This window comes from Cinclus cinclus, chromosome 12 (genome assembly GCF_963662255.1).
Source record: "Cinclus cinclus chromosome 12, bCinCin1.1, whole genome shotgun sequence".
In the NCBI taxonomy this organism is placed as follows: domain Eukaryota; kingdom Metazoa; phylum Chordata; class Aves; order Passeriformes; family Cinclidae; genus Cinclus; species Cinclus cinclus.
This window is the reverse complement of record NC_085057.1, coordinates 3381073-3408260: the sequence shown is the minus strand read 5'-3', so window position 1 is coordinate 3408260 and position 27188 is coordinate 3381073. Positions and strand designations below refer to the sequence as shown.

At 41.7% G+C, this 27188-nt stretch overlaps 1 protein-coding gene across 3 annotated transcripts in view; it reads right to left on the bottom strand.

The window, feature by feature from the left end:
- The window catches only part of PDZRN3 (PDZ domain containing ring finger 3), a 131204-nt gene that overhangs the window by 16387 nt on the left and 87629 nt on the right, over positions 1 to 27188 (bottom strand). Inside the window, exon 1 of one of the 3 annotated variants that reach the window (XM_062500684.1) lies at positions 12830 to 12898. The exons of the other annotated variants lie outside the window; for them this stretch is intronic. Within the exon in view, the coding sequence (XP_062356668.1) occupies positions 12830 to 12898 (69 nt within the window). Of the gene's footprint in view, positions 1 to 12829; positions 12899 to 27188 lie in introns of those variants that run through there. 3 annotated transcript variants of the gene reach the window in all.

Below are 27188 nucleotides of genomic sequence, written 5' to 3'. Positions count from 1 at the left end.
TTGTGAAGCCAGCTGAGAGGGGAAGGTGTTAGCATGGCATTTACATCACACAAACACTTGCACTGCACACGACTGCTCCCAGTAATGCACAGCATGTAAAGTTTGGCCTGGTCAAATTAAATATCATTAACTCGCCCAATTGAGCAGATTACTTTAAAACAGTTTGTACAGCTGTAAAATTAGGTTCAGCGTAATGTTTTCTGTGGAAAAAGGAAATGCTGATTATGGTTTGAGTTTTATTATTGGCTGCAAATTAAACGTTGCACATTTTAGTGCGTGCATCCTAATTTTTTTTTTTGTATGACTAAACCCAACAAGCAATCACAATAAAAGAATCTAAATTGCAGTGTATATTGTTTTTCAGAAATGTGCTCAGAATAACTCTTGAGCAGGAAACTATTCATGAAGGTCCTTTCTCCATCTTTATAGCAAGACCTGGTAAAATCCTACAAAGGCCAGATTTCCAGTCCATTCCCAAATGCTGTAAAGAACGTGGATTACACACAGTTTACTACAGGCCTGTATTTTAATTTAGGTTCCTTAGGACACTTTTATTTCTGCAAATCCATGGACTGGCATCCTCTTTGTGCTCTCCTATGCAATTGTTACATAAATAATCATAACTTCAAGGACAGGTTGATGTCATGCAGGGAACAGGCGGTACTAGCTGGACTGTGTCGTAAATTGTTACTACAGGAATTATTTCCAAGCAGTTTCCTGACTATGTTGTCTGCAAGCTGATAATGCCATGAAAAAGAAAAGGTGCTGTACAGCCAGGAAGAAGGACATGGGACCAGAGTTTAGAACTGGGGTGATGAGCCAACTAAACTTGAATCTAAACCCTCTCCTGCTGAGAGGGATCTTGTGTGGAAAAGGTTTGTGACTTTCTGGCATTCAGCTTGCAGTTGGTAAATTGGTAACTCTACAAGCAGAACTATATTTGATGTGCATGCAGTTTTAAAGTATGGGTTTGATAAGAAGGCAACGATTACAGTGAAATGAAGGCATAAGTCACTGTACTGCTGCTACTATGAGTTTCTTAACACATTCCAAAGATGGTTGGGGATTTTGTCTTTAAAAGTTTGTGTTTCTATGAACTGGCAGCACCCACATCATGCAAGGCAAACACTCCTCTGCACAGTAGCTGTCCACATGATGGATGATTTTGGGGCCAGTCTGTGGGGTCCCTTACAAGAGACTGATTCCTAAACCCCAGCTGAGTGGAATCCCTTTAGCTCTGCAGGTTCCTGTTCTGATCAGCAGCCTTGGCCACTGTGGTAGATGCTGATCTGAGACGAGGTCAGAACTGCCCAAACAAATTATGAAAGAATACGCAGTGATGCAAAAATATGTTTAAAAGTGCTTTACAGCAGGGAATTCCATTTCTGAATCTGGTTCCTAAAAAACCTGCAGCAAGTGCCATAACACGTGGTAAATATTGAGCAGTGAATAGTTTGCAATTACTTTTTTTTCTAAGCATTTCCCATCTCAGCACACCAATAATATCATTTTCCACTAAAGGGAAATGAGGATGGCAGTGCTAAATATTTGGATAATAAAAAGCAGTAATTCCCAAGTCTGCTTATGCATAACAGAGATAAATTGCTTTTTAGTCTAGAAGAAGTAGCAGGTATTGGTATTTTAATTTTAGTAGCACAAAAATGATGCAGAAGAGAAATATACTGGGATGATCTCAATGGCCTGATTTCTGGTGTCTGTGTAGTCAGTACTTGTGGCTAATCCCGAGTCTAGCAAATAGGTGATACTAATACGCATAGTTTCTATCTGGAAAATTTGTTACAATTGGCAAATAATTATTTCCAGTGCTTAAAAGCCAAGAAATACATAATATATAAATTAAATAAATACATCTGTAAAGCTTTGCTTTGTTAAAAAAAGGGTGGCTTTATATTCCTAAGAATTTATTCCTAATGCTGCTGAATTGTGCTCAGCAATTTTTTTCTTTATAAACAGTTACATCTGAAATAACACAGGAAAAAAAAAAATCCATGCACATGAGTGCTTCAGAAGACTGCCAAAAAACGACAAATATGCATAATTTCTGAGGAACACGCCATGTGACAGAGACAATGGGATCTTTCCTGGCACAAAAGATGGATATATTAACTTGTCTGAAAGGGTGAAATGCTTAGCTTTTGGACCTTCTTAGCATTGGAAATATAGTGAATATGGAGAATGCTGCAGATAAAGTGCAGAGACTGGAGTTAAATGGAGCTGAATGGACTTGGATGAAATTTGTGGTGCAGCAGATAGTGGGTTTAGCCACTGCATGAGGCAGGGACATAAATACTCTGTATTAGGACCAGACAGTAAATAAGGAAGGGATGCTTGAATTTTTATTTTTTTAATAGAAGCTATGCAATGATTATAAAATAGAATAGCATTTACAGTATTTTATTTTATAGTATGCACTGTATATTCTGCACCAAAGTAAGCTGGAGAGAGGACCAAGAAATCTATAGAGGCAGCAAGAAATCTATAGATAAAGATAGCATAATCCTGTCTGGGAGGTCTGTGTCTCCTGGCAGTTTTAATACTTGGAATGAAAATAAAATAGTCTTGAGCTTGATTGATGCTCACTGAAGTCAAGGGGTGTTTTGCTTTTGCAGTGCCTCAGCTCAGGCTCTGACTGAGAGAGGACATTAAGAGCAAATCAAGAAGTTACGAAGCTGAGTGTGCCACCAGCATTCCATGGCCAGACTGAGAGAATGGAAAGGAAAATGTTGCCATGGTCAATTAAGGTAGAAGTGATGGATATTTGTAATTGAAAAAAAAGAGAGATGATGCCTGAAGGCAGAACAGAGGAAGCCATGGCACAAATCCAAACGGGTGATCCCAGCAAACACACAGAAGGAAACGATGGCTTCAACTCTCATTTTGATCATGGAGCTCTCATTAATTCCTATAGCCAGGAAGTAAATGGTCAGAAAACTAAACAGGAATTAATGAAAAGAAGAATAAAAAAAGTCTAATATGCTGTATCTGGCCTCAAATGCAAGCAGAAGAACTTCACTGAGAAACCCTAAATAACAGGTGGAATTGTTGAGGAACATCCCATGACAGCTTAGGAGGTGTGAAGGCAGCAAATATGTGGGTATAGTTTGAGATCTGACTCCGAACAGCCATGAAAAAGGCTGGAAACATTTGAGTGCTACCTTGGAGATAAAAGGGTAAAAACAGGCAGTGAGATCTTGGGGGGTGTAGGGTTGGTATGAACCAAGTGCCTTCCTGAGTCTGGTTTCAAATCTCTTAGTTGGTAGCTACATATTAAGTAGAAAAAACAAATAAATCAGTGATGATTTGTGATCAGTGATGCTCTCAACAAGGAGAAGAGGAAAAAAAAAAAAACAAACAGAAAAAAACCTTCCTATTTCTTTAGGCTTGTGAAGAATTTGCTCTACCTCACTAGGAGATGGCTTTCCATATAATTATCCAGTGCTGTGAGTGTATAAGGGATTGGATATACATCAGCTCCTCTCTGCTGGAGCTGTGCAAGGCATTTGGCATCCCTCCTATTGAAATCTCCTTCTTCTGTTAATTCTGGATATGTCACAGTGAAATACCTTTTTGCAAGGACAGATTTTCTCACGTTTTTATATTTATATCTGTGCTTTTACTTTAACAATTGTTCTACTGAGAGGTTTGGGATTGTCCAGCGATTCCTGAGCCAAGTGCCACTGTTTAGATGCTAATTTCCTGAGGTCAGAATTGGCACAGAGTCCAGAGGCTGGAGCCTTCCAGCCTTCTCACTGTGAGGACAAGGCTGGACCTCCTGTGCAAGGCAACAGGAATTTGCAGCCAAGGCTGGGATGGCAGAATTGTTCTTTGCTACTAGAAAACACATTCTTATTTTTGTTTGAGGTACAAGGCAGGATAGTACAGGGTTGTGCTGTTACATAAATGTCATTTTATCAATAGCTGCTGTTTAATTATTGAGCAAGGTAAGAGATTTACACGCTTTATTTCTCTGGGTGGGAAGAGAAGGCTACTTCCCAATGGCAGACATAAGGCAGAGGCTTTCAGGTATCTCAAAATATGTCACTTGCTTACAAGTGGACGAAATTTCCTCCTGGTTGCCCCCAATTCTGATTTTCTTTTCCTTCTGACAGTGCTCATGGAAACCCCAGCAGTGGTGGTTTCCCTTTTCCTGTGAGGCCAGAATTAACATCAGGATGCTCCTGGAGCTGATTCCCAGTTTCCCACCTGCAGCCACAGCAGGAGCACACGCAGGAGCCCTGGGAGGGGACACCGGGACAGGGCTGTGACAGGAAAGGGCTGCCAGAAGAGAAAGTGGGGAGGATGCTCAGGGAATGGAGGAGCTCAGCACTCAGGCATGAGCAATATACAGATGAACCAGCTTTAGGCACTGGGAAGTAGTTACTGAAAGCTTGAGAAAGCCACCAAATCCCTGGGCACAACAGTTTAGTTATAATTATTGTGTATTTTATTTTAGCAGCTATAGGGTGTAACATTGTTTTCTGGATGTTGGGAGCACTCGGCAGAAACCAGACAGGTTTCAATAAAAGAAAATTATTATTTTTCATTAATGTAGACTGATTTCTGTGGGTTTAATGCCAGGAATGATAAACGTTTGTATGCATTGTACAGCTTGTTGGCTCTTCTATGGCTCATAAATGTCACAGAGAAAAAAAACCCACTTTTTTGCCTAAGAATGAGTAAGCAGCTTTTCTTTGTAGAAATTCATGCAAATCCTTGGGAAGTGCACCATAAAAATGCTAGTTCTGTTAGACTACAGACGTCTGTGCTCCATTTAAAATGCTCTTTATGGTCTGATTCACTTCTTTAGCAAGTTCTTAAGGAGTCTGCATACTAACAAAAAGCAGCACAACTTTAAAGATTTTTATAGAAGCAAGAACAGCAAAAAGCCTATTTTATACTCCCCATTTTCCTCAGGAATTGGAGAAAAAAGGTTCAAAATACAGGTTAATTCTTCTTGCAGCTCCATCTAATCCCTCTTTTATTTCCCTCATATGTACAGTCTCCCTCTTTTTCAAAACCCCAGAATTATATTGTTTAGTAATAGACTGTTTCCATGTGCGTGCATTTCCCTTCTGCCTTGCGAGCCATCCATCACAAAACAGTTCAGACCAAGGAAAAATTCTTTTCCTTAAGAGCACAGAATAGATTTGTTCTCCAAACCGTTAACTTGCAAATGGAAAATCTTGGGAGAAAGACCCTAGAAATAAAGGAATTTTTATTTGGCCAGTAATTAGCACATTTACGTATTGCCAAGGCAGTGCCAGGACTGTCTGCAGCATACTAAGATGCTCTTGGTTGGGTTCTCAGGGTCTGCTCCTGTGGATCACTACTCAAAATAAAACCACAGGGAATTTTATCATTTGCTTCAATGAAAACACAGAGCAATGCTGGGGCTTCTGAGACTTTTCGATTTTCACTAGAAGCAAAGTTTATTTGGAGCCCTTCTTTCTTAAATAAGCATGAATCATGTTAAATGACTTTATATCAGGACAGAAATGCTTTTCCTTATTTTTTTTTTAACTGATCTTTTGTGCATCTTTTCATGGTTTAATAACCCAGGTCCATGTAGAACACAGCCAGAAGTTTACAGGCCTCCCCTTTTAATGCCTCTCTCTGCCATTTCTGCAGAGTGACCCAGAGGGGGCCAATCAATGGGATCTCTGAGTGAGGTACAAATGAGCCATAAATAACCATGAATTACTAATGACTGGGATTCAGCAAGTGTAATTACCCGTTTTCTCACATCCTCTGCTTTGTCCACCTCTAGCACTGCATCTCCAGTGTGGCTCCTTGGGAAATGCTCCTGCCCTTCCCACGTGTGCTTTTCCCAAACCTTGGGATGTCTATGTGTTCCTCGAGTAGAGCAAATGACAGGTTTTTATGAACGACGACTTTCAGAAAGCTGTGTATTCTGTATTTATGTTTAAAATAACACACAATGAGAGTGAACAGCATGAAAAAAACATAAAACCCTTTTAGTCGAGGGTGCAATGTTATTCAGATTCAAGCTGAATTTGAGTAGCAAAAGTAATTATTCTTGTACTGAATCAGACCAAAGGTCCCTGTAGTGCACAGAGAGAAAGGAGATGGTCAAAGACCAAGATTTGGAGGGAGCTCTCCCCTGCTATGGCCTTCCAGCACTCAGCGTTTGGATAAAGCAGTATTTAACACCATACCTCAAAATCAGAGCAGTACAAGTTTCTGGTGCACAGACCAGCACTTCAGATAATACTGATATAATGTTAGCAGCATATCAGACTATGCAAGCACACAGCAAAAGGCAGTGCTGCCTCTGGAGACCTGCTCCAAGCAGACAGACAAAAGGAATCTCGTGCAGATGCGAAGATGAAAACACAGAACGAGTGAGTGATCTTCCTGAGGTCACAGCAGGGCACAGCACAACTGATCCCATCTCCCAGGCACTGTTTAAGATCATTCTAATTACCAGCATCCCGATGTTTTTAAGTCCATGCCTCCGGTGATGCAGGACAGGGAAAGAGCAATAGTGGACAGCTCTGAAGATCACCTGTGTTGAAGATGGGAAGAAAACCCAGTGACAGAACCTGGGGGGTTTCTCAGTGAGAGGCCTTGCTGCTTCAGCTTTGTCACCTTGGATTTTCCATAAGCAGAGCTGAAGTGGCTGAAGGAAACGAACCTCAGGAGGGCTCAGGTAGGCAGGAATCCCACCACCACCTCCCTCCACCCTGCCATGTTCTCACAGTGAGCTCTCATGGTGTGACATGGATAAAAACATCTTCATTTTCCTTGGCTTTTGGTTAATCTGATGGCACTAACACGGATGCACCAGGTCAGACATAAGAGCTTCTGCTGAGCTCTGAAGCACCTCGGCCAAATTAAAAAATTCTTATCAGCTGTGATCTTCCAGCATATGAATGATTGCTTTCTCTAAAATAATGTTCAGTTTTCACTTTGCAGGAATGCAAAGAGTATGGGTTTGAAGCTGCAAAATACCCTCTTGTTGCACTTCTGTTCGTAGTTTTTGTTATTATTAGGGACCTCTGTGTCCCTACCCAGGATTATCCCTGTATGGACACAAGGAAGAAACCAGTGCCCTGATTTTGACCATTTGTGCTTTGGTCTGGCCTTTTGCCTAAAGATATTCCATATTAACAGGAAGATTTTTTTTTTTTCAATAGCCACTGCTTAAATTAGTACTGTAATATGTAATGTTTATGTATATTTGATATTATTTATTCTGTTCCTTTCCTGTCAAATCCCTGACTTGTGACCAAGTTCCAGGGAGCCACTTGGATCTGCTCCCCTTTGCTCACCAAATCTCTGCAAGGACCAATCCCAGTGTCCATGTAACTGTAGAGTTGTCCTGTCCCAGTGAAAATGAAGCCTGACCTTTTGTTCCATTATTAATGAACACAACAAAACACATTTACTGAATCTGCACTTTTTCATTACTCCATATGTTTCCTTTTTTCTCAGCCCATGTCTGACATGTGACAGTAAAGCACAGAGTGATTGTCTCTGGTGCCTTCTCCCTTGTGACTTCTTGCCACCTGCTTCGTAGCATTAAACAGATGTGTAAGTGCAAAGCATCACAAAACTCATCCCTTCAATCATTCATCATTTAAAAAGAAATCCTAATAAATCCATGCTATGGCTGAGCATTTTATCAGCCCACTGAAAAGATGAAAGGCACTGTAGATTTTAGGAAGATTATGCAGCAGTAAGATATTTTTTGTGCAAAGTAGGTCAAATTATGCATTTATATCACAGGTGACCATTAGGCATTTGTTTATTTCATATCAGCTCTTGTTTAGGTTCCTTTAATGGCCAAAATATTCCTCTAACTTTACAATAAAGAATATCTGCCAGAGAAATCATAACAGAAGCATTGCATTATTCATCATCAAGTGAAGAGGAAAATTTCAATTGCCAGTTTCTGGTAAATGTCTAATTAGGAAAGAGGACTTGTGAGCCACAGACAGGCGCCACAATCATTAAAGGGCAGTTTTCTGAAGATTATGAGTCTCCAGTCTGTCAAGCAGAGTTTTTCTACAGCTGAACTAATTCTGCAGTAGAAAACCCTGTCTAGAACAAAGCCCTTGGAATTAACTTCTTGTTTAAGCAAACACATGCTTACTTTGAAGTAAGTGTGATAGGTCCACAACTGTTATTGAGGTCAAGTTTAATGGTAGTGAAGTGACAGAATTGAACTTCAGCACTAGTTTTAATTTCAGCTGCAGCACAGGCTGCACATACAGAGCACTTGAAGCCATACACTGTATTTCAAGTAGAGTAGTTCCCTGTAATTGGCACCACCACTTTGGTCTTAACATGGAAAACCAGTGAAATGTAGAGCAACTAATTCTCTGGCTGCCCAATTAAATTTGAGGGTGTGAAAAGCATATGTACAGAGGCAATTATTTCTGTTTTCCAAATCTTACGGTTGTGATTAGGGTTGAGTTTTTTTTTTTTTTTTTTTTTTTTTTGAGCTGAATGTTTATCTTGGCAAGCTTCACTTTGGCCCTGCTTTTGGATAACATCATTGCTCAGTAGGTTTAAGTCTAGTTAGACTGTTTCCTTGAATTAGGCTTTCTTACTGATTGATTACTTTGCTCTCATTTTCTCAAGTCTGAACGTGCAAATGGGATTCTGATGGCAAAGGGACCTGCACTGGTGATTAGTTCAGTGCAGCAGGTTTGTGTGGGGGCTCTGCTGGACAGCAGTGCCCTGCAAGCGATGCCACTGGAAGCTGCCAATGGAAAACAGTGTTGGCTTGTTCCTCATCACTGCTGACCTCTCATTAGCACAGAGTTTGTATCTGACCTCGGTGCTTATATAACCTTGGCCACAGAGCATCTCAGTCTGCTTTAAAACACAAATCCAGCTTGCCCACCATTGTTTTTTACCAACACTGTCATTTTTCCATGCCTCGGGGACGTGCCAGACCAGCAGCATGTGAGTGAGGCTTTCAAGTTTCCGACACCCTGAAAGATCATGGCAACAACTGTTTATTTATATATGAACTTTAGTATTTGTGAGGGGTGCCAGCTCAACAATCACCGAGCAGAATCTTCTGACCTCGGCTCAGCTGAACCAAGGGCAGTGGCAACACGAGCTTGTTTCCTGCCAGCCTGTCCTTACCCTGCAGGGACAGCCTGGAGGAAGGGGCTGGCCTCTGTGCTCACTTATCTCAGGTTTTCTCAGTTGCAAGTACCAGTTTTGCTGGGCTGTTCTTATGGTATCTTCCCCCTGTGAGCACTGGGTGGACTCCATCATCTTAAATCCCAGGGAACAGGTCTGAGCATTGCCCATGCAAGTTTAGAGTCCTATCTGTGATTTAAAATTCTATACTGACATCCTCAGAAATTCTTCCAGTGGAAGGTGGGGTTGGAATCACAGGATCCTTAAGGTCCCTTCCAATCCAAACCATTCTGTGATGGTGAGGATTCTATAAAACACTATGCCAATTTAGGAAATTACTTCACTGTGCGTTTACCTCCCATACTGTGGGCAACGTGTGCTTAGTGTGAAACAGGTACTGAAAAAGTTCCTTAAATTGCAGGCTTACACTTTTTTTACTCTATTTTGCATAGACCTCAAAAAGTCTATCTCAGATGACTCATTCTTCTGTATGGAGTTCACTTTTTTGGTCCCCCAGGAATTTTCATATGAAGGGAAAAGCCCTTCTTTCTGTTATTGTTTATGTAGGAGTTGATGACGTTGGGAAAAGCACAACAGAAACCTGGTGTTAAACATCCTCCCAATTTTCCAGTTTTCTTTCTTCCCTCTTCTCCTTCCACTTTCATAACTTTTAGTATCTTCTGAAGAAGATCTCCATTTAACCGGACACCCAAAAATCTAATACTGTATATGAATTCATTTAATATGCTGTATTCAGCTGGGAAGCAAACCTTGGGATCCATCTAAGATGGGATGTGCATCCCATTGCTGCCACACTCGTCAGTGGGACACTGCTCTGCATCAAGGCTCCGAGCTGCCACGGGCCCCTTTGTATCTGCAGCACAAAGCATTGATATGCACAGCTACAACAGACTCTAATGAGGAGGTGTCTTAATTTGGTTTTTATTATGTGATTAAAGGTACAATAAGGTAAGTGCTCAACAAGAGGGAAGACCATTGTTCTGCATCATTAAGCTCACAGCGGCCCAAAAAGAAATTGTAGGCAATGTGCCAAAGCCCTTAATGAAGAGGATCTCTTTGAATTATCTATGGATGAGGAAGGGATAAAGCCTGAGCCCTGGTATATTTGATCCTCTTTGTGCTCACTGTTAGAGGACTTACAGAGCCAGCAGTACCAGACCTTCTGGAATTGTAATTTATGGGGGCATTAATTTCCCAGCCACACTAAAGCTCTTGGCCTAATAGAGAAAGTGCAGTTATGTACTATTATTAATTCCTTCAAGTGTTTTCTGAATTCCTACATCTTGGAGTCATGAACTTTTAAAAAATAGGGCTAAGAAGATTTATTTGTAATGATGCTCAATATTCCCTAAAATCAAGTTATGCAAATTTTGTCTAACTCAGAACTCTTAAACAGCAATGCCTTCTTATAACATGATATTAGGGTTACATGGATGACACAAAAAAACATTGTAAGAGACATTTTTTACCGCAGGCAGATTTTGAAACTTTTATCTTCTATATTCTGTAATTTTAAATGGCAGTGATCCTTCATCTTCCTCACCGTTAAATTTTAAGTGATTGCTCTTCTGTTCAGGTTACATGAGGACGTATTTTTATAGTTGTAGTGACATGTAATTATCTGGATGTGCTACATAAGCTATAGAATTCCCTCCCTCCTATCTTGCGAAAGAGAGAAATCAAAGTAGACCCCTGTTGAAATAATTTTGCACAGTTATTTTTATTCTAGAATAATCAGGGATTATAGTCTTAAATAATTCAGGTTTTACTATGTTAGAAAGCCCAGTTTTACAGGATTACACGCACCTTTCACTTCTGTGGAAACTGAGGGTATTCCAAAAGTGTTTCCCAAAAGACTTCCATACTTAATGAGGAGCCCTGGGCACTCACACGTTGCTGAAACCAGGCTGCAGCACTCTGCAGGTTGACAAAATTCTAAAACCAAACTCCTGCCAGGGATCTGCACCTGCAGCCAGCACTGAATAGTTCACTCATCTCAGATATCAGCAGGAACTGTTCCTGGGACTCATTTCAGGACGTGTATTTAAAGAATGTTGTCCTGCATCTGTTGGGAGATGTCAGTAAGTTGCACAGGTTCTCTGCCACCCTCCCTTCACGACAAGAACTGAGCAAGCTTCCTGAGCAATCACAGCGTTTGTGATCAGGGGCTGTCTCCGTCTGTCCAGGTTGTTTCACTCCTGAATGTGACTCACTGACAGTCCCCAAACCCAGTCTGCACAAAAACTTGGCAGGATAGATACGGAATTATTCCCACAGCCACTGTGTACCTGAGCAGAGCATTCACGCAAACCATACCTGGCCCCAGGTGTGCTGCTGCAGGCAGCATCTGCAACCCCTTCTCAGTTCAGAACACTGGCTGAAAAATCCAATTACCTCCCTCTAAAATTCCTCCCCCCATCACATGCAAGCAGCTCAGCAAGTGGAAGTGTGCTGGTATAAATAGAAATGACAGTCAACATGTCTTTCTATTTGCTACCACAGTCGGTTTTTTTTTTTTTTTCCATTCTGTGAAGCGTCAGCGTCCTTTGGGTGAGCGAGTGAGAATTAGATCACAACTACGTGGTTAAAATTTAATCACTTCCCTACTAGCATAACATACAGACCACATCTTTTATTCACTTTGTTGTCAGTGACATCAGTATCTGGGATCAGCTGCAGGTGGGAAAGGCAGCAGGACTCGGGAATTGCTGAGCAATTCCCTCTGCCGGCAGCACGGAGCAGCGCTGGGAATGTCACCCGGCAATTGTCACTTATCCTAAAGCACCTCAGGAACGGCAAGGGGGGAAAAGTACAGCTCGAAGGATCGGGGTGGTGTCTGTCCATCCAGAGCCTTTGTACAGACAACCAATCCACCTTTTCAGTACTGACTGTGAGTGTATGTGGCTGTGAGTATTTCCAGAGAGATCTGCAGGAATACGTCCTGAACACTTGGCCGTCACTTTGCAGGGCTCCATCCCACTGCCTCAGCCCAAATTGTACTGTGGATGTGACAGAGTAAGGAATTTCAGAGGCACGCAGAAGGGAAAGCAGAAACAAGAAATAAAATCTTTGTAAGAGAGGTTGATGTGTTAATACACTCACAGGAAACTTCTCAGAATGTTCATGTGAGTAATTTGGTATCTAAAGATCTGTAGGGCAGTAGTTTTAATCTGCTGTCAAATCTGTTTGTTAGCTGGTATTTTTAGACATCAAGGTGCAACACCTGCAACAACTAGCTCCAAACTCTCAGTGACAGGCACTTACAGACCAGACTGAGCACCAGTGAACACACTGCACACCAACAAGGGGCTCTAGGTACTTGTAAACAGGTACAAAACCTTCCTCGGGCATCTTTTCCACTTGTGCAAGGAGTGTGTGATCAAGCCGTGATCCTTGATGAGAAATTTAACCTAATACACACTGGAGAAATGAACACAGTCTTAATTTGTGATGAGAGTTTTGTGAAAAGTTTGATGTATAACAGCTACATTTAAATATCTGATGTTCTGCACGCGTGAATGGGAAGATACAGGCTAAAACCATAATCATTATCACACAGATTTCAAACAAGGCAAACCCACTTTCATTTCCAATCCTTGGTATTCCAGCTTCCCTGCCCTTAACCGTGCTCACAAGCCTAAAAGAGAAACAAAATCTAATTCTTTACCTGACAAACTTCATAGAGTAACTTGTACTGCTCTTCTGGCTTCTGCAGAGTGCACAAACTGCATCCCATGTTTAGATTCAAGCGGCAGAAAGGATCTTCCTTATTCCCCCGAGCAGCCAGAGCGATGCCTGTGGCCAGCACACATCCAGGTGAGGGGCTGGGACCCGCAGGTGAGGGGCTGGGACCCGCAGGTGAGGGGCTGGAGCCGGCACTGGCGGTGGCAGCAGCTCGGAGCTCTGCCTGTCCCCAGCACTGAGAGCTCACTGCTCCCTCCCTCTGCCTCTCCCGGAGCCCAGGCACTGCTATATACCGCCACTCATGCATATTAATCAGCCCTCATTGACTATTCATAACAGACAGTGATACACAAGCTATAATTGCCAGCTATGACAGCTGAAATTTCTCTAATTAACAGGCAAGTGCTTCAGCAGCAAGCATAATAAAGGACACTAACAATTTTGTAAAGCATTTTGTAGCAATTACAAATAAACACGACTGCGTTTTACTAGGGTCCCTCAGGATAATTCTTCCCACATTTCAGCAGGCTGGGAGCAGGGTTTGAACGTAAGGCACAATGAAATGAATGTCATGGTACAGAACTCAGCCATGGTGAAGTTGAATATGCTCAGTAGCATTTATTTCCCTCCTGGACTGTGGTGCTATTTGAAAGCCTCAGTTTTATAGCAGCAGCTGACTGAACTGGGTGTTTAACAAGCACAACAGAGAAAGGCATCTCTGTCCCTGAAAGCCTCCACATCTCTAGGACCTGGCTGCAAAACAGAGATATATGTGAATGTATGTGGATTTAGGGGGAAAAAAAACAAAAAAGAAAAAAAGAGCGTCTTGTATTGATATAGATTAGTTTTAGACTAATATGTATTCCAAGTGAAAAATGGCCATTTACACTACCGACTCCCATTGTCTATTTGAGTGGTGTAAATGACAGGTTCACATATTATCTGTGATATTAAAAATATAAACTTTATGAGATTATAAAAATACGAACAATAAAATCACTGTGGCATTTACGAGTACTCAGCATTCGAGTGCGTAGATCTGCATTAAACCTGTACCACAGATGTAAAGGGTAAGACAGCAGTGAACTGCCCAATGAGCTAGAAAAGTACTCGTAACTCACAGGCTTTATGGATATTTCTCAGTCTGTGAGAAGCACTACCTTGTGTTGGGAGGGTGAATTGACTGTAATTTTCCCAGTTGTTTAAGCATTCAGGAAGGGGGTGCATTTTTATAACCTCACTGCAACTCATGCTGCCATAAAGAAGAGAAGGTGACAGAGCAGCCAGGAGTGAGACCAAGGGTGCCATTCCCAGATGGATCCTGGCCCTGGTTATCTAACTGGTTCTGACTTTCTGTTCAGTGAATTTCTGTGGATCGCATGGGAAATATTGCACAAGGATCATCTTTTCTGTCCAAACTCTGTACACAGGTGCTTTCATGCAGGGTTTTGTAGAGTACTCAGCTCTTGCTGCAATGGCCCCGACTCATGGTTTGAATTAAAATGTTCAGTTACTGCAATGCAGCCCATGCTTTAGTGCAACTTTACTAAACAGAGACTGACAAGGAGTCCCTTGACTCCGAGGCTTTATTTTGGTAGCAAAATTTGCCTGCCTACAAAAAGAAACAAAGAAGAGAAAGAAAGGAGACCTCGTTTCAGTGGTGTCCAGCAACAGGCCAAGGGACAACGGGCACACATTGAAACACAGGAAGTTCTGTCTGAATATGAGAAAAAACTTCTTTATTGTGAGGGTGGCAGAGCCCTGGAACAGCTGTCCAGAGACTCTGTGGAGTTTCCTTCTCTGGGGTTATTCAAAACCCACCTGGACATCATCCTGTGCAACCTGGTCTGGATGTCCCTGCTGTGGCAGGGGGTTGCACTGGATGATCTCCAGGGGTTCCTTTCAAACCCACCTGAGACTGGAACCCCTGCCAAACACCCAAGAGCAAGCAGGAGCTTTATCCCTGAGCTGTGACTGTGCTGCAAGGCTGGAGCAAAGCAGAGGCAGCCTGGATGTTAGTGCTGCCCTCAAGGAATGGTTCAGGCTAGCCTTGGTGAGATATGACACTACATACCACAGCTTTTCCAAAGCTGGTTCACAGCCAGTGACTGTGGATCTTGAACAACTGGAAAATTCTTGTATGAGGGGACTATTGTTCCCTAAAAGCAGAAAAAGATGATGACGATAAGTGAATTAAATAAAAAAACCTCAGACTCTATGGAAATTGTAAAAAAAGTTTATGGCTTTGATTAGATAATTTTTTGGTTATGTAATTTGATTAAACAACTTAAGGTAAAGCTTCCAAAAACTTTGTGATTTTGGTTTTCTTCTTAAATGCAATTAACTTTCTTCTCAAATACTAGATGCCATTTAAATAAATGTTAGTGTTCTGTTCAGGTGGCTGAAGTCAGTCAGGAATTTTTTTTGTTGTTGTTGTTGTTTTTTTTTTTTTTGTTTGTTTGTTTTTTGGTTTTTTTTGGGAATAGCATGCAGCTGGATCTGCTTAGAAATAAACCAGAAACATGCAGGATATTTAATTTCCAGTTTCAACAGAAACACACTTATTTGTTATTTCCCTATAGCAATGTGATAGACTGCAGGAGATAAGTGTTTCATCTCACTGAGAGAGATAATCCCTAAGTCAGGCCAGGAGAGTGAGCCCAGCAGAAGACTTGTTTTGATGTGTGAGTGGAGGGTCCCATAAATGTGATGTTTGGGATTCTCCAGACACAAAGAGCTCACCCTGGAGCCAGGCCAGTGCCAGTGGTGGTGTTTCCATTATTGAAATATAACTTGTATCTCCCCTATTCATCTCATAGGCAGAATTGGAAGCACTGCCTCAGGTCAGTATAGACTGGTTTTTACAGCACTTTGCCAAACTTTAAACATTTGGGCTGTAAACTTGTGTCCTGGGCTTTGTCCAGTGCTGATTTCTGCCTTTAATGGTACATTCGAGCTGAAGCTTCAGTCATTTCCAAGAGGAAAAAAAAAAAAAAGAGAAAAAAAAGGGAGAAAAAAAAAAAGAATTTGTCCATGTTCTGAAATTCTGGATGCTTTCTTTGAGAGGGTTTTAGTATCAACATAATTTGAAACAGGAGTTTGAAGTTTGGCACCGGGATGGTTTGTCCCTGTGAAATCTGCTAAATTTGGTCAGCTCCTCCTAAGCTGTTGCAATTTGTGTGTTCTCAGCACAAAGTTGGTACAAGCTTCCAGTTTAGTTCCTGTGAGACTTCACAGGAGTTCAGTGAGTGATGCCAGGTCTGATGAGGCCAACTCTCTCTCCTAGTGGCTCTTTTTTGGGGTGGCAGGATGGATACCAAGAACGGAGGGATGCTCTCTGTGCTGCTGGACCCATCCAGGCAGGGAGAGTCACACGAGCTGCTGGGATGGGCTGGATGTTAATTATGCCACTTGTTTTATGACATATCGATGAAGGAAGCCTGGTGCCTTACAGGAACCCTCGTCACCACCTGCTGTACCTGGGGCAGGTAAATCCAGGTTTCCCTTGGCGTGTCCCGATCAGGCAGCTCGTTCTGGTTCCTGTCATCAGCGCTAACAACGTGCCATGTGTGGTCTCGCCAGGGCCACAGATAATGAGCTTAACCAAAGGGACGCAGTGGAGGGTTTACATCACGTGTAATGGCAATGTTAGAGTGGTCCCAGCTGAATCCGAGCAATCCGGGCTGAATGGGAAGTCAGCGAGCCAGCTGACTGGGAACAATAGGAAATAGCCTTTGAATACACAAGGTGCCAGCAAGAGCTTTCATTAGCATTTTTCTAGATTACTCACTCCCCGACCGCCTGCCTGTGACCGCGCCTGCAAAATCCCCTTCGCCACAATACCTGGCTCCGACTATCAGACGTGTGCTTTTGTGTCCAAGAGCTGATTCCCAGGGAACAGGAGAAGGTGGGAAGCAGCCAGACTGCCACCACAAAGGGGAGGATGCTGCTCTTGTCCCCGGGAAGCTGGAGGTCCTGGACAGACAAGGAGGGAACGCTGGTTTTGCTTTTTGGATGTGTCTTAGTTTCAATATGCAACCTCTCAGCTTGCAACTACAAACCTAATATAAATTTTTTCTGTTTAAATGTTTGATTTATTCCCTGATTAAGCCTGCCAGGCGGCTGGCAGGTAAGGGGAATCCACGGGAGACTGACGCACTTCAGGTGTCCTGCCTGTCTGCACGGGATGGTGAATCAGAATAAAGAGGGAAATGAAGCACTCAGGAGGGACCTGCACCCTGGAGGGGATCATTATTAGGGAACTCAAAGGCTAAAAAGCACTCTCTGCCAGCTTTTCAAGGGTAGGGACTGGAGCTGCCAAGGGTTGGCTCTTGGACAGCAGTTCCCACCAGCAAGAATAAACTCGTGTCCTTTGTGTGAGGAGCAGATGGCACACAGCTCCTGCACAGAGCTGGCCACACACCAAAGCCAGCTCGGGGCTGGGAGCTCCTAATGCTGCCTGTGATATCACTGATGGCCTGGCATTGTTTGTTTTGTTTCTTTAAATGCAAGTTGGCTTTCCTGCTCTGCAGTAACTATTTAACATTGTATTTCTGTACATATACTTAGCAAGTTCTGTTTAAACAAGTGATTCCTATTTAAGCACCGCGGTTAGGGAAGCGTTTGCTTAATGTATCAATACTTTAATTACTTTTCTTGTTTTTACAAATATTTAAGATTTGTGGGAAACAAAAGCTAGTAAAAAGAACAGCTGTGACTTTATAAATAATTCTTGCTTTGGTGTGTTAAATAAACAGAAGTGATGGAACTGTACAGATTATGGTTACCCAGTGTGGTGTGAAAGAGAACTGTGTTACACAACCATCCTTCAAAGTTCAGTATCTGGGATTTTTCAAAGTGTGAGAAGGTGTTTTTTAATTATAACCACTGGGTTACCTTTATTAAAACTCGAGTGCCTCTGATGGGAATGTGTTGAGACTGAGTTCTGTTTCCCTGTGTTTATTTGAAAATGTTCAATAATACAGCCCACTGATAGCTGTGAAGCATTGGGTTCTTAATAATAGATGTAATTAGTGTGAATGTAATTTAAAAATACCCTCCTGAAAAGTTCTTTGTTGAATATGCAAAAGCAAACCAGGATTTTCTATGGCATCGTGCAGGCACAATAATTAAATACATACTCTAAATATAACAGCAAAAAAGATCTCTATTCTGGTGGGGGTTTTTTTTGCATGTGGGCATAGCAATCTGCCTATGCATTGGAAGCTTCAAGACTGAGCCAAAATATTTAAACTAAAACATACCACAAGAGAGGATGTGAAAGCAAATGTAAAACTTTGGCTTTATTCCCATCAGTTAATGCTGAAGTCTTGAGATCCTTATTTGCTCCACTTAGCATCTCTGAAAGAGTTCCAATCCTCAGAAGTAACTTAAATGAAATGATACTTATTGTTAAACTGCTGAAGGAATTGTTCTGTCCTTGAAGCTCTTTAAAAGTCTGATATCTCTGTAATTTATGCCACTTGAGGAAGGCAGTGATGGTTCAGGAGCAACCCAGCATCCTCCCAGTAAGCTGCAGGGCCAGCAGGCACAACACTATTGGGTTAAATCAGTCTTCCATGAAGCAGAACGATGAGGTCAGAATAGGGTAAATAACTGTTTAATATGCCACTGAGACCTTGTGATGGGGAGAACCAGGAGAGCTGACCTATGGACCAAGACACTCCTCCTCCCATGGGCTGCCTCTCTGGGTGTTGATTACGGCAGTGCCAAGAGGTCTTGGCCAAAGCTGAAGACAAAAGGTGATCCCTGAACCTGAGGATGTTCAAGCTGGATTTACAGTGATGACACTGTGATGGAAGCAGGTGAAACAGGGTTTGAGCTGCCGAGGCCAGAGAATGAACTCATCAAAAAGGGAGTGCTCTTTCACCTAAGCGTAACCAGCTCCAAAATCACCATCTGCCAGCTGAGACACTTCCAGCCTAGCAATGCCCAGCTGAGGGAAGGACCTGGAGGCAGATCACACTCCTTGTCCTTTAGCTCAAATCCCTCGTCCCTTTTCCATTCATGACACAATGGGAGCAGCCACTGCGAAGCACAAAACCAAAAGTACGGAAGGCTGGCAAGGAAATGAGAAAATCTGATTATAGGCTGGATTTGTGTTCTAAAAGCTTCTTCCCTGTTAGCTGAAACCTCAGCTTCCTCACAAAAAAAGCATCTTTGATTTCCTGGTTTTGATGGTGTAACAGCCAAACTAATCTCTGTAATTTTTTACGGGTTATTTAACTGGACAGCCTCTATTTAAGAAGAATGACAAATTTAAGCTTGCAGAAATTGTCACTTTTTACATGGTGAAAGTGCTGTGGTTATTGTTAGCAGTTACAAGAATATACAATAGCAAATTAGGAAGATTTAAAGGAAGAAAGTGGATAATGAAAGTACGGGAGTGTGAGTCAAATGTTAGTTCTACAACTGTGTTTATAAGGTTCACATGCTGTCAAATATGAAATTACTTACAGAGCATCAATCCCCATTTTGATTTTGCTGTGAAATATCACTTTAGAGAGACAGTATTGGTAAGCACAGGCTGCTCTGAGTGATGGTAATTTCAAAATAAGAATGTTTTCTGTAAAAGTGATAATACACTTCTAATAATCTCAGAGCACGCCAAATGATTCGGTGGGCCTGAATGCTGCATAAAAGCTATTGACATAGTACTTCATCTTTAAAACTGATGGACACGTGCCCCAAAAGCTAATAAAGTTCATTCTAATACAAACGAGGAAGTAAAATAGTATATCATAGCCTGTGATAGCTTTGGCTCCTGATCATATAACTGTAGCCCAGGGACAAAGAAAATTGAAGTGATTTAGAAAGGTACCCAGTAGGATATATCTGATATTAGGCAGTTTGCTGAAGCAAAACAGTAATGTCAGAGAGATACAAAGGTGTAAAATCCATTTGACTGTGTCCAAGTGCTTATACTCTCTGACCTTAATGTCTCCAGATGAACTCCCCTTAGGGTCAGCTGAATAATGCTTAATAACCTATGGCCAGAAACTGCCAAGATGTGCTAAGGATCACAGTCCTCACTTTTGTGTTTTAGCTACTGTATTCATATTAAGAATTTTAAGCCATTTCTATTTGAAAAGATATTATCTTTCATTTCTCAGTTTTTACTGCTCGACACTTAATATGAAACAGAGCAAAACAGGAATGCCATCTATGGTTCATTAGGTTTTATATTAACCACCCGATGAAAAGAATATGTGGGAATATTAAGTATTAATGGTAAATGGCAGTCAGAAAGGCCTTGCTTATGTGTTTGCCTTTGTTTTCATTTCCAGGTTCAGGTGGACAATGAGGGGTTTGATTGGTAATTCTCTGCTAGAGCTCCTGTGCAGAGAAGACCCAGGAGACGAGCAGACCTTCAATGAGAAGGGATTCGAGTCTTTTAAGAACAAAGGAAATGTAAGTGTTCATTTCTGTCTTTGAAGTTGGGAAAGATGTGTTTCCACTGAAGGAGATTGGCATTAGCTCCAGAGCTGGTGTGTGTGATTAATTCCAGTGTGGGCTCTCAGAGGGGACAGCAGCGACTCTGCTGGGGACGTGAGGCAGCAGCAGAGTCTGTGCTGCAGCAAAAGTACAGCAAAACCCGAGCAGGTGTGTGGGGTGAGAGGAGAGGAGAGGAAAGGACAAAGGGAAATGGGGAATCTGGCTGGCTCCAATCCCAGAGCCAGGCTGTGTCTGTGCTGGGAACCCACCCGTGCTCTCCCAGCACCACCAATCTTGAAACTGTGGGAGGATACAGAAGGTGGCTCAGGTCATACCCAGTGCAGATTTCCATTGTTTAGCTCACGAAACACACCAATAATGCACAACAGTCTTTGCTTACCATTTATCCTCTTTGCAGTGTAATCTCACCAGCTCATGGAATTGCAGCAGAGCTGGTTCATGTCTCATTTCATTGTAAAATCAATCCTATTGCAAAAACATTGATTGGATAAAAGACACTCTAAGTATTAATGCCTTCTCTGACACAAGAAGGACACTTTTCATGCTTAACTTGGCTCATCTGGAGCAAGGAATTCTGGTTCAATGAGGAAAGTCACAGAAGCATTTAGGCTGGAAAAGACCTCTGAGGTCATCAAGTGCAAGCATTAATCCCTGTTGGAGGGCACACAACTCCCAGTTTTGTTCCTTCTCCAGGTCACATCACCTGGCTTTATCTTCAGTGGCAATGGAAGTGATTTCCACCTGTTATTAGCACTGTATTTCTGGGCAGCTCTGTGAATCAATGTTTACTTTAATGAAAGACATAAATTACCCACATTGGCTCTTGTATTGGCCAACTGCATGGAGCTATCCCACAGCTGCACTTCCTCTGCCATTTCTTCCTTTAAAATACACATTCTGATAAGCAGTATTGATCAGGCAGTATTGAAATGAATACACAGATATAAATATTTGATTAAAAAAAAAAAAGAGGCAAAGTACACAAGGAATCATAACCCAGAAATGACCACTCCTATCAGAAGACACATTCACCCACCAATCTTGTCATTTCCAGTGAAGCCTCAGAGCTGCTGGTTTTCCCTAATCCAAAAAAGCATTCCAGTTTTCCTGCAGACTGATGTTTCTCTGCATTTCTCGGCAGAAACAGACCAATGTCCTTGATAAGAATTTTACAGACAGAATGGAAGTTAGAATACCAATATTAATTAATGAGATTGTCCAAGAACGGACAAAATAAGTGACTGTGTTTCTTTCAAAGTCATACTATGTGTCCAGAATTTTCATCCTGGTGGCTGATTGCAGCATGAACCTGGGATGCAGAACTTGAAAGTTTGTGTGATTTATGGTGTGACTGTATTTATTTTAAATATTTTTTTTATGGTTTGGGTTGCAGTTTGACTGCTTTGGGGTATGAGGCTTAAATGGGAAATAAGATTTCAAGGACATTTCTTATCCCCTGCTTTGCTCTCCTCTGTTGTTTCCCCAAATGAGAGGGTTCTGCAGAGTGCTGTGCTTTCTTTGTAAATTATTTGTGTCTGTTCTGACCATGATGATGACAGAAAACTCAGACTTTGACTAGGACACAAATGTCCTGGACTTCACATACATATCTAGAGGCACAGTCACATGGCTGGGGGGAAGAGACTCTGGATTTCTGAGAAATACACCTATGGGAGCATTAATTTAGTCACAGATTAATCCCAGATGATGGGGCTGCCTGCTTAAAACACTATATTGGTTGCCAGTATGATAATCAACACAATTTTCTGTGCTATTATTTTTTTTTTCCTGTTTCTTGGCTGTAGTTAGAAGGTTATAAACTGCCAGGCATGTAAGTCTTTGAAATTCAAGTTGCTCTCTGCTTTCTTTGAGTTTCATGTTCTTAGTGGAGGAGAGAAATCACAATAATTACAGCTTAAAATAGTCTCATTTCATGGTGTGGCTAACAAGTGAAACTACAAGTAATGATGTAATCTAACATGTCAAAAAAGAAAATGAAAAGAGGAGACAGAAGGCAGGACGGAGCCAAGGGATGCGATGTGCCATGTCATCTTCTAATTAACTAACTGATCCTTTAAACTGTCAAAATCAGCCAGGAACTCCATGGCCCAGTGTCTTATTAATATTCATACTGGGCCACAAGAAGCTCTGATTCCATTCCCAGTGGTTACAGTTAAACAGTAAAAAAACATCCCCAAAAACAAAACAGAACAAAACAAAAAAACCCAAACCACCACCACCACCAAAAACCACCCCAAACCCAAAAAACCAACAAAAACAACCCCCAGCTACCCAGGGCTGCAGGAGCATCACACTGATGGGGAAATGAAGGCAGGCCACCCTGCTCCCTGCTCCCCAGCCCTCTCCTGGGGGAACCCTCCCAGGGCGCACACTGATTTCTGGATTATTAGTGAGGTCGTATGTTAAAAAAAATATATGTTTTTTTTTCCTCTTTCCACATTGTTAATCACATTAAGCTCCACGTTGTCAAAGGAAAGAAAGATGCATGGAATGTTTTGCAATGCAAGCCCATTTTTAATTTTGCCCACACCAAAGGAATACGCAGTTAATAAACCCCGGTTGTTTGGAGGAATGGGGGAATTCATTTTGCCATCGTAGGATGCAATTCAGGATTGTTTTTGCAGAAATCTGGGGCCCACAAGAAAAATAATCTTCCATAATCTTCTTATAATGCAATTATTCTCTTACATTTCAGCCTGCCAGTCTCTTCCTACTCCCACTAAGCAGTTTCCTGAACCTTGAAGTCTAAGGGAGCAGCTGACATTTGGTTTCTCCATTCATTTTCTGTTTAATTCTTCATGGCAGGACAATGCTTTAAAAAAAATAAAAAATAAAAAATCCTCTCTGCTCTGAATTACATGGACTATTTTGGGGCCCAGTCTGCCATAGACAGGGATGTGCCTGAGTGCAGTAGGAGATGGGGATGAGGAGGTAGTTCAGCACCTTCTGAAGTCAAAAGGAGTTTTGACATCACCCTTTTACAATTAATTTCAAGCCCAGACTATTTTGAGGGCAGTTAATCCCGTTTTATACTTGCCATTTCTGGCTGTGCATGGCATAGTAGAAAGCAATATATTATGTAGCCCTTTATAGCAGCATGATCAGTAAAGGAGTAGCTGAGCCATAAATCACATGCTGTACCTGTCAATGAAAAATAATTCAATTCTTGGAATCTCATTAATTGATATCCTTTATTTAATTGATATACTAAAGGAAAAACATCTTGGTTTACCCCCTATTTCTTCTGTTCTTTTCCCTGCCCTTACCAGTTTCCTCAGATACAACTTTCTGCAGTTTGACACAGCACTTAGAGGAAATAAAGGCCATGTTTCCCAACTCAGCCACCCACTTGCAGAGCCCGTGTGGGTCCCTGTTCCCAGGAATGAGCTGGGTGAGGAGTGGCATTCCCTGGGAATTGCCCTCCTGTTGCTGTGGCTGGCCCAGCACCTCCTGCATCCCACCAGGACCACCCCAGCAGATGGATTTGGGGTTCCCATCACAAAGCAGTCTCAGCCCTGGGTCACAGCAGCCCAGTTTTTGGTAGCTGAAGTACCTTTCCCTGGTTTTTCACTGGCTGTGGAGCCTGGCTGTGCCCCTGGAGTAATGTCAGAGTATTCTGGGATAGACACCAGAATGATTGGAGTTCTTGTCTTCTTCCCTGGCCACGAACACAGAGACCCTGGGGCAAAATCTGCATCAAAACATCCACGCTGTGCCTACAGAGAGCTTGGGTTTGTCTGGGAGCCACTCAGTGCTTTCTCACCCCCCAAAAAAAATTATCTTCAAGCAAAGCTATCCACCCAAATATTTAGCATCACATATTTAACTCTGTTGTTTAAGCCCTATTATGGATTAAAGGCAGGCTCCATTAAAGAAAAAAAACCCAAAAAACTCCAAAGTGTCTATCAGCTGGGGTAACATCAGGCACTGAACTGCCAGACCACAAATCTTGAATATGTTGATGCTAAATGTCTACGAAGAGCATATGTTATGGATCAAAGAACACACTGATTAATCCAGCAGAGACAAAAGTCTGTCACTTTGGTCATGGTGCCATGATACCACAGAAGACAGGACTAAGGAAGCACATGAATAGAAAACAAATGCCAATGAAAGAAAGAAAAGAGAGAAAAGGAGGTTGCAATCTGAAATAACAGTCAGGCTTTCACCCATGGATGAGGTTTCTTATTGCATTTCCTATTAAAAAAAAAAAAAAGTTCTCAAGGTTTTGGGACAGATACGAATTTCTATCTATTTCCCTGTTACCATTTTATTAATATAATTTTATATTAATTCAAGCAGTCCATAATTTTTCTTGTGAAAGTTGTCTGTTTATGTTGGTACATCATGAGGGAACAGGAACCTGGAATCACAGCAATGCATTCTGAGCTAGGCTGCTTTTGTCCAGTATTTTGTTGGTTTATTTTTCATTTCTGTCAAGCAGTTTAGCCAGTGTCTTGTTCACCTGTAGTTTCACTGCAATCCTTCAACTGTGGTGTTAAAGCAGAACACACTCTTCTTAAAATCTACTTGAAAGCACAAAAAGACTTCTTTTTTAGTATTTTTCCATTCAGTATCAGGGGAATGAACACATCCCTGTATCTGGGTATGTCTTCCTTAAAGAATGCTTCAGAAAACCTTTCCCATAACTTAAAAAGCAACATTTATTTCAAACATTTTCCCTTTAGTTTCAGTGTTTGTTTGAAAGTGTTTCAAATATTTGCTTTCTCTGCATTCATATCTTCTTTCTCACTGTAGCTTTTAGGTGTTAATTAGAAAGGGAGAAAAAGCCAACTTAGGAAAATGAGTCTTTCCTAAATTCAAGCTTTAATACTAAAAATATTTCTTGGGCAGGAGCTAGCAAAGCCAATGGTCTGTGAGTTTACAACTGCTTGTAAGCTGGGGGATCTGTACACAGACTATATTCAGGGCCACCTGATTTCCTGGCAAGAATGGGGTTCCCAGAACCCTTTTTGGCTCCCAGAAGAGTCTGTGCAGCTCTGCTGCAGGGCTCCCAGTCCTGGTGTCATTCAGTGGTGTCTGAATGGGTCCCCTACATTTTGACAAGGTGGCCACCTTCATCATCATAATAACCTGTCCATGCATGTGCAGTTGGCTAAATTAATGTATAATGCATGAACTGGGTTTCTCAAAAGCAGTCTATGAGGGGGTATATTAACCATACATGTTTTGTCAATTTTCCACCTCATTTGGGTGCGGGTAAGTTACCAGTAATCTCAGACAAGACATATTTGTGTGTGAGCAGCTGTGCATATTTTATGTTGGCAATAGCTACTTATACCATGGTACCTAGCAATCGTGTCAGGAAATACATGCACCCTCAATTTTGCCTGATTTTATTTCAAAGTGATGCCACGGGTTTTCTGAAGGAATAACCACGGCAGTGTCCAAGAGATTCCTTTAACAAGCCACTGCTCAGTTGTATTTGTCCTCAGCTTGTTTTGCTGCATAATTTAAAAGGCAGCTGTCACAGCTACCTGCTGTCCTGCCTGAAACCTGGACGGTGTTAAATAAACCTGACGTTTGTACAGTGCTAAAGAAAGGCCACACTGGGCCCAGCCCTTGCCATGAACCTTCCTGATCCCATTCCCAGCAGCCAGGCTGGCATACATGGAAAAACAACAGCGACAACTCATCACATCACATCACACTGCCAAAATGAGCAGGCCTTCCCTTAGAGAAAGAGTTAAAGTTAATTGCATGGTAAAGACCATGAGATCAGAATCCTGGGACTCAGGAACTGATTTATGCACTGCAAATGTGTATATCCTTTGCAGAAAAGGCCGTTTCCTGTTTAAAAATGTAAAAATACTTGATTAAACTCTGCGGTTCCCAAACCAAACACATTACACTCTTTAGTCCATTAAAACTCTGCGAGCCCGTTACTTATCGTGCTGTGATGGATTGATTGTATTTAATCTCTCCTCCTTCTGAAGTTGTTTTCATTTCCTGCAGCCCTGTGCCCTCCCAGCACCAACACACCAGCAGTGCATTCACTGGCTGCCAACAGAGCTGATTATAAAAATCTATTGTCATCTGGACAATGTTTATATGAAAACAGCTACATTTTATGAGTCATTATTATTATTATTGTTATTATTGTCACAAACCCAGATGGAAGCTGGAGCGGGATGGCAATAAGGACACCTGAGCACTGAAAATTCTTATCTTCTACCATTAAATTAAGTCAGTGTCAGAAGGTCTGATACATTTGAGCGATGCTGTACTATATTACTCTACAAAAAGCACTTTTTAGCTGAAGCTGAAGACAAAGTAAACATGTTCCTTAAAGGGGAAAAAAAGGTGTTTCTTGACCTTTCCTCTAGCTGTCCAATAATAGTTTGCTATTTACCAAGAAACAAAGGTAAATACTATTAGTAGACAAACCTTCCCTGCTGTATTAGGGGCACCAGTGCCATCAGACCTTTTCTTTCTCACGCCTACTCAGGGACTTTTTGTGCAGCCGAGACTCTCTTAGAAGTGTTAATCAGGCTGGTTCAAGGAATTTATGAAATAGAAACTCTCACCAAGATGGAGCACAGGGCAAAGCCCTCGTGTACAATATTAGTGTCATAGATAATTAATTTCCTTAAAGATCAAGTTCAGGAATCTTTTTTTGTGGAGTTTCTGAGTCATTGCTCATTTCATGGTTTAGGGCTCTGTTTATCCTGAGATAGGTGAACACGTATGAGCTTCCTAAAGCTCTTTTCCAGGTCTGTGCTTCTAAATGATTTCCTTTCCCTCTCCCACTCTCACATTTAAAAATACAAAGTGGAACAGCAGAGGGGGAAAAAAAAAAAAAAGCTAAACTGCAGTATTCATAA